The sequence below is a fragment of the Pediculus humanus genome, genomic scaffold, assembly GCF_000006295.1.
Source record: "Pediculus humanus corporis 1103172107427 genomic scaffold, whole genome shotgun sequence".
NCBI classification, from domain to species: Eukaryota; Metazoa; Arthropoda; class Insecta; order Psocodea; family Pediculidae; genus Pediculus; species Pediculus humanus.
In genome coordinates, this window is record NW_002987050.1 from 156,438 (window position 1) to 165,094 (window position 8,657).

At 24.4% G+C, this 8,657-nt stretch overlaps 1 protein-coding gene across 1 annotated transcript; it reads right to left on the reverse strand.

The window, feature by feature from the left end:
• Window positions 1–289: 289 nt before the first annotated feature.
• Window positions 290–2,161, reverse strand: Phum_PHUM077840 (uncharacterized protein; the record flags this gene model as incomplete). The annotated part of the gene is made up of 3 exons (XM_002423621.1): window positions 290–387; window positions 893–1,087; window positions 2,083–2,161. 3 exons carry the CDS (start codon window positions 2,159–2,161, stop codon window positions 290–292), a joined length of 372 nt encoding a protein of 123 aa, XP_002423666.1.
• Window positions 2,162–8,657: the final 6,496 nt, after the last annotated feature.

Here is an 8,657-nt window from a genome sequence, read left to right on the forward strand (position 1 = left end):
ATTATTTCCAATTAGTAACTATAATGCTTTCGTTTGTCTCTACTTAAAAAAAAAAATGGATGGAAATTTTTTTTTTAAAAATGTTTCAAAAGAAAAGAAAAAAAAAATTTTTTTTTTTACATGAATGAGGTTAAAGGCTGTGTGACAAGCAAAATATTTCCAACGTCTCTTTTTCTCTCTCTCTACGCACACGTTTTTTGCTAGAGTCCGAAATAATAATAAAAAAAAAAAAAAAAAGATGAAAAACTGATGAAATTTTCAATTTTTTTTTTTTTTTTTTGATAAAATCTCAACCCTGCTCAACGTCTGCTTGATTCTGATTGACATTTGAAGTTCCAGCAGCTTCTTTTTGGTTTTTTTCTACTAATTTTAATCTTTTTTGCCTTTCTGAAAATAAAATATATAAATTTATCAACAAATTTTTTAAAAACCGTTACGAAAAAAAAAATGCTGTCGTCGATCATTAAAAAAAAAAAAGAGGAAAAAATTTACGAAAATTATTAAATTCATTTTTTTTTTTAAATAAAATTTTCGAATGTTTACGACGAAGCAAAGAAGAAAGAGAGAGAGAGAGAAAAGGGATTTATATTATTTAAAAATAAACGTCCTAAATACACATAAATGAAGTAAATAATTATTATTTATTCGAGGGTTGGGGGAAAGGTTGGGCCAAAAGAAAAAAAAAATCTAAATTTAACTTTTTTTTCCTTCTCACTTTTTTGTCTACGTCATACAACAACCCGCGTAATTTTTTTTTTAAGGTAATAAAAATCGAAACTGACCTCTTACAAACAAATTTAAAGGGGTCAATTTCAAATAAATTTACGTAATTTTAAAATCGTTAAAAGTACAAAAAAAAAAAAAAAATTTTGTATTAATAAAATGGATTTACTCGAAAGTTTATACATGATAACTCCCCACCAAATACTCCATCCCCATCCGACCAAGCAGAAGATAATTGTAAATGCTTGAGCTATTCCAATTATAATATTTATAACGAATGATTTAAGACGATTTCTTGAATTATCCGTCGTTGAAAATCTCGGTTTACCAAAACATAAACAAAGGACACCACTTATGAGCGTACCTGAAAAAAAAACATTTTTTTTTCCAATTATCCTCCTCCTCCTTCTTCCCGATAAAATAAAAAAAATGTGGGAGGAGGGGGGGTTAATGAGAACCTTCTCCTAATAATAAAACAAACTGGATTTTTGACATAAATAAAATAAAATAAAATTTGACTTTTATTAACGTGTTGAAAAATTCATCGTTCCTGTTGGCAACAAAAAAAAAAAAAAAAAACGATTTTCTTTATATATATAGTGTAATTAAAAGTTTCGTTACCTGACATTTTCTTTTTTTTCCAACCGTAATTTTTACTCCGTTATGGGATTTTTAATAATAATAATAATAATAATAATAATAATAATAATAATAATAATAATAATCACGATACCCGTTACATTTAATTTTTTGCGTAAAGAAAATTTTATTTTTATTTTTTTTTTTAATTATAATTTACGATTAATAAATATCATTAATAGTTTTTTTTCTTTTTCTTTTTTTTTATGAATTTCAAATATCAACTAGTAAAAAAAATAATATTATTATTATCATTATCATATATTACTAAAATAAATTTTTTTTTATCGGGGTGAGCGGTTAACATTGAAAAATTTTTAAATAAATTAATATATATATATATATATATATATATATATATATATATATATATATATTAACGTCTTTAAATAAATAAATAAGTACGAATTTTTTTTTAACAATTCATACTGATTACGGTCCTGAAAAAGAAAAGAAAAAAATTTTTTTTTTTCGTTTCATTTTAATTTAAACGATAAATCAAAAATTTATATAAAAGATTTTTTTTAAAAAAAAAAAAATTTGCCAATAAAATTATTAAAGATGGTTTTTTTTTTTTATAATATAATTTATTATTCTCCTTTTCTTCTCTTCATTTTTTTTTTTTTTATATCACTTTATTCCGGTTGGGATAAAACGTTTCGTTATAATAATAATAATAATAATTTTTTGTTTGTTTATGTAAAAACATAAAAGACTTACCTAAACCTGGAATAAATATGTTACAAATAAAACAAAAAATTGCTAAACATGGTGGAAGCACTGGAATAGCAGCTTTCATTTTAGAAGCGGGATCAACCAATGCAACATCTAATTGGTCTTTTCCCTAAAAAAAAAAAAAAACAATAATAATAATCATAATAATAATAATATATGTACGATATACGTACGTATCGAAATTATCAACGGAAAATTATTAAAAACTATTAAAAAAAAATTATTTGCGTGACTTTTTGTAAAAAAAAAAAAAAAAAAATCGGTTATTATACAAAGAAACAAAAAAAAAGAAAAAAACCTTGACTAATTTTCAAAAAAAGGAATTTATGCAAGGATAAAAACAAAACAACAACAAAACTCATGACGCATTTAAAATTTAACTGGGAAAAAAAAAAAATTCACGATTTCAATCCTTCATTCTTTATAAATAAAAAAAAATTTTTAAAAAGTTATTATTATTATCATTTATAAACACGACCGTTTATTATTATTATTATTATTATTATTATTAATATTCAACCCCTTTTTATAAATAATCATTTACTAAAATACGATTAGCCACTTTAAAAATAAATAATAATAATATTTATTATAGTTTTGAATTAATCAATCAATCAATCATGATATAAAAAGTTTAGAAAGGGAAAAAAATGAAAGGTTAATAAGTAAATAAATGGGTTGTTTAATAATTTAATATTAGGATCCCCTTTTAAAAAGAAGGGGGATGAAGGAGGGGTGGGAAAAATAAATAAGTAATAAAATAATCAAAAACGTTGTCGGATGTTTAAAAATGACGTAATAAACTTTTTTTTTTTGTTAAATAAATTAAATATTTTTTTTTTATCAATTAATAATGTAATAAAAATAAACAACCCTTATGTCAACGTAGAATAAAGGACTCAATAAAAAAATAATCGTAAAATTTTTTTGAAGAAAGAAATTTAATTTTTTTACATCCCTTAATTTTTTTTAACAGGAACAAAAACTCCCTTTACTGCACAAAATAATTAAGAGTCTAATTGCGGAAAAATAATAAATTAAAATAAAAGAAAGGTAAAAAGTTTTCTTTTTTTACTTAAGGTTGCGTACACGAGCCCTTAGCCTACCTACCCTCTCACGTCACTGAATTTAATTAATGACCTTCGCGTAAAAAAAAAAAAAATAAAACGTCACGAAAAAATAATAAATAAAATAATGGCGTAAAATTTCTTCCTTTTTTTTTTTTATAATTGGTTTTACATAAAATCAAAAATTATCGAAGAAAGAGGAGAAGGAGGAAAAGTGTAATTAGAAAAAAAAAATAATAAACATTTGTAAAAATTATTCTAAAATAAAATTAAGGAAAAAAATAATAATAACGAACCAAAGTTAAAAAGAGTGTGAGAGAAAGAGAATAAAAATAAAATGAGGGATTGTGGTTGGGTCGCAATAAGCTAAATGGCGGAGGAGGAAAGAAGTAAAAAACTTTATCCCACAGCGGAAACTTTTCCGAAAGATTATGACTACTTCACTCAGGAAAAACTTATAAAATATTGTAAAAGATAAAAATACAACTTTTATATCATTTCTCAGTTTAAAAAAAAAAAAAAAAAGAAAAAACAAAAAAAAAAGAAAAAAAAATGGCCGAGCAATGAAAAATTACACAAAGATTTAAATTTAAATTTAAATTTCTAGGTAGAAAAAGAAGAAGAAAAACACACAAAAAAAAGAAAAACGCGCGTCGTAATTATAAGTAAAACTATTCGCACGACGTTTAACAAATGATAAAAACAATAATTTTAAAATGCGAAAAATAAAATCCTCCTCAGCCTTTTTAAATATTAAATAATATTTATTGTGGAAAAAGTTTTTTTCTTTTTTTTATTTTTATTTTTTCGCGTTTGTTACGCGCGTTTTTTTAAAATTTAAATAAACGCGCGCGATTTATGATAATAAAATTCATTTATTTTCATAAATTTTTTTCTAAACGAGGATATTCGGATAAAATTATCAATCAAATTCTTATTTAAGGATAATTAATTAAGTTTTGTTGACATTTTATTTTCATCATCATTATCATTTTAATTGTTTTAAATTTTATTTAATTAAATATAAATTAAAAATACTATTTCGTTATTAATAGAAACACACAATTACTTATCATTCTAATTCGAAACGATCCCTGATAACAACGAATTATCATTATCAACAAACGATAAAAAAGTTTTATTTTATTAATTTTAAGTCACTTTTTTTTTTAAATTCATTTCTTTCCTTCCCATTTCCCTCTCTCCCTCCCTACTTCTATCCTCCTCTCCGCTCATTCGAATAATTTTTATGTCAGGTCAAAGTTCACGAACCAAATAAAAAAAAAAAAATTAAATTAAGTCATGGATTTCAATCGAGAAGAGTTGGTCGATTGACCGGATATCGTAGAATATTTAAAAAACAAGTATCCGGATTAAAATTTTCCTCATTGAATGCGACCTTTTCAACCTTTTTATAAAGGGGGGGGGGTGGTTTACATTCGTGATTTAACGATAAATCAAATCATGACTTTTAAAAACTACTTATTGGCAATTTGAACGAACGTACGGGTTACCGGGTCAAGTTTTTTTCTTTTTCGGTGAGACGAGGCGGGGGGCGGAGGGCGAGGAGAGGCGTAAGCATGAAAATTCCCACCGCTTTTCTTAAATCAAATAAATGAATGAGATGCTCGTAATTTTCTTAGAATAATAATAACAATCGTTTTAATTTATCGTTTGTCGTATCGTAAAAACCTTTTCCCTCGTTCGTAATAATTTTTATAAATTGAATAAAAATTAAGTCGCATAACAATAATAATAATTATTATTATTATTAGTTGATGAATGAGAGCGTATCTCTTCCTTCCTCTTTCTCTTTCTTATTTCATTTACCGTATTTCTTATTTCAACATAAAATAAGATAATAAAAGACGACAACAAAAACAAACCGGTGGTATTTAATATGTTTTTTTTTGTTATAATAAAATATATATTTATTCTCTGGGGGTAAATGAGAATGTTATAATAACAAGACTAAAAATTTAACTAAACTTTTTTAGATATAAAATCTATAAATATATTTTATCAGATACATTTTCTAACTTATCTACTTGTTTTTTTTTTTTTTTATATATATTATACGCCATTATTTTCATCAGGAGGTTTTCTTTTGAATAGATTATTATGATATTAGGTTGTAAAATTTCATATAAAGTTAAATTTTTGACTTGAAAAAGAAAATTTTACAACAAAAGAAAATTTCAAGAAGGGGCGGGCAAAGAGAAGAGGAGGAAAATGGTCTTTGTAATGTCTATCTGACCTAAAGCCAGTTAACGTTAACATTGTTATTGTTTATGAATCAAATAAGAAAAAAAATTTTTTTTTTTTGGGGAGGTTTAGTTACTCAGGTAAAATGTAATAATAAAATTTCTTAAAACATGTCGAACAAAACAAAACCGAAAAACGTGGAGGGTGGGGTGGGGGACGGTTTGATATTTGTTTATTTTATAAGAATTCGTTGGGTTTTTTTCATATTAAACAAAAAGAAGAAGAAATTTTGAATAAAAAAAAAAAAATTATTATTATAAGCTTACCCTAGACGTATTGGAAGTTCTACTATCTAATTTCATGAGTTTTTTCGGATCCGTTTTAGCATAAGGATTGCAGCAGCTGCAGAATCCGTTTGACTGGCAGCACTGAAATTTGTGACAGCATTTGCATTTTTTTAATATATTTTGGCAACACGTTAAATTTAAACAGAACAAACATCTGCAAAAACTGTTTATTTTATCCCGGAAGACCAGACAACAATTCTGGCAATTGCATATTGGTTTGGCACAACATTTCCTTTTAGATTTTATATCGATTGAATTTTTCCTTTTCGGCTGTTGTTGTTGTTGTTTTTTAGAACAGCATCGACTTCTCTTACAACAAGTTAGGCACTTAAATGGATTTATTGGACAACAACAACAACAACTACCATTAGATGAATTTGTTTTATCAATGGAAGGCTCTTTGATTTTTTTTTCCTTCGATTTTCCTTTACAACATGGTAAACATTTACAACATTTACAACAGAACATATATCCGAAAAATCTGCAAACGGCTAATAAAAATCTTCGAAATTTTCCTTGTTTTGGTATCACTTGAGCAGGTACGTCACCATTCGGCATTCTGGAAAAACAAAAAAAAAAACAAAATTTTCTTTTTTCATTCGTAAAAAGTTAACAAAAAAAAATTTTTTTTCTTTTTTCATCTTATCACCGCTTTTAAATCTTTCTACAAAATTTCACTCTTTCTTTTTCAACTCTCTCTCTATCTCTATCTCTCTCTTTTATTTTTTTTTCTTTACTTTTATAACATTTTCATCGTAAATAATTTTTATTAAAATAAAAAAAAAAAAAAAAATTTATAAAGTTCTAGATGAAAAGTTTTTTTTTTTAAAGTTTTCAAAAAAAAAAAAAAAGTTTACTGCGGGGTTTAAAAATCAGATTTGGTTTTTCTTTCAGACTTTTAACAGACTAGTTTTAGGTTTGTTTTTAAGAAAAACAAGAAAAAGAAGAAGAAGAAGAAAAAGATAGGATGTTATGAAATAAATAAAAAATAGATAAAATAAAAACAAAAAAAAAAGGAAAAGAAGATAAAATGAAAAATATTTTATTTTAATTTATTAATGACCCAAATTTCTTTATTTTTTCATTATAAAACCTTTACTCACGCGCACACACCTCCCCCCCACACGCCCACGCACACCCACACGCCCAAACACCCAAACACACACCCACGCACACACACACACACACACATACATATTTTTAATTATTCAAAGGGGAAAATTTTTTTTTTTTTATCTCCTTAAGTTATTACACTGGTCTGTTATTTTAAATAATAATAATAATAATTTATGGAGTTGACAACCTTTTGTGTTGAGAAAAGGTTTTTATAATTTATTATTTAAATGGAAAATTATTATAAAAAGACTTGTTCGATATAGAATTAGGAAATTCCACCATGCATGCATATAAGAAAGTAAAAGAAAATTTTTGGATCCGTTTCAAAATGACAGGGAAATTATTTATAAAAAAAAAAAAAAAAAACATTCAGTTTAGAAAAGTTTTAAGTAGGCAATTAATTTAATTAATTGTTATTATTATTATTATTATTATTATGCTACCTTATACCGTATATATTTTTTTTTCAGTATATATACATATCGGATTACATTATATATATATATATTTTTCACTACTCTTATCATATTAATACTAGTATAAATTTCTTTTTTTTTTGGAAACCGAATCCTTTTGTTCGTACGTAAACGATTTAAAATTTAAAATTAAAACTCATACTTTGTTATAATTATTATTATTATTATTCATTTACACGATCATCAATATTATTATTATTATTATTATTATTATTATTATTATTATTATTATTATTATTATTATTATTAATATTTTGTTTCGTTCGGAAAAATATAGAAAAGAAAATTTTCCCATATTTTTTATAATATATTAACGTGACCCAAACACTTGAGAAATGACCACCAACACCCCCACTCCCACCGCCGCCACCACCACCGAAAGGGATAATTTGCATTTAAAGTCACGCATCGGTCGATTCATTCTTTTTCTTATATAAAAATCGATTTTTTTCGGAGGGGAAGGGGATGGGGGTGGGGAAAAAGGAGGAAAAGGGGAAAATTTTTTTAAATACCTTCTATTCCCCCACGTTTTTCTTTTGGAATTTTTTTTGATTTTCTTTTATTCCAGTTTAATTTTTTTTTTTTTTTTTTTCATTTCTCCAATGGGGATAACCCTGGAAGGGAGGGGAAGGAGAAGGGGAAAGTGAGGAGGGAAAAAACCTGAGTAATGTGAAAAGAATTTACATAAATTCAATAATTTTTAACCCTGTTTTCTTCTCCTTTTTCCACCCCTCCTCGACGAAAAAAAAAAAAAAAATTAAGGTTAGTTTTTGGCAACGGAATTTTTTTATCCTAATAATAATAATAACAAATAAATAAATAAATAATTTTTTTTAAAAAAAGCGGGAAAAAAGTTAATAGAAAAAACCGGAAATAAACTTTTTTTCCAATTCGTTTTCTTATTATTTTAATATGAAATAATTGAAAGAAAAATTATTAATGTAAACTACTTATATATTAAAAAGCATTTTCTACAAAAATCAAAAAAAAATGTCATATTATTTATACTATAAATATATATTATTATATTAAAAAAAAAATTTTAATTTCTAATAGTATAAATAAACAAATTTACGCAGAGATTAATAATAATAATTATTATTTATGTGTATATATATCAAATAAATATGGTTTTATATATTAATGATTCGGTAGAAGTCACAAAACGAAAATATCATTCTTAAATCTGGGTTTGCTTTATATTCATATAATATTATTTAAAAAAAAAAATAATAATAATAATAATAATATATGTGACATTTTATATATATTATTTAAATGAAAAACTAATAATTAATTCAACCCGGTTATTTAAGAGATTCTCATACGTGTTTTTATTAAAAAATATG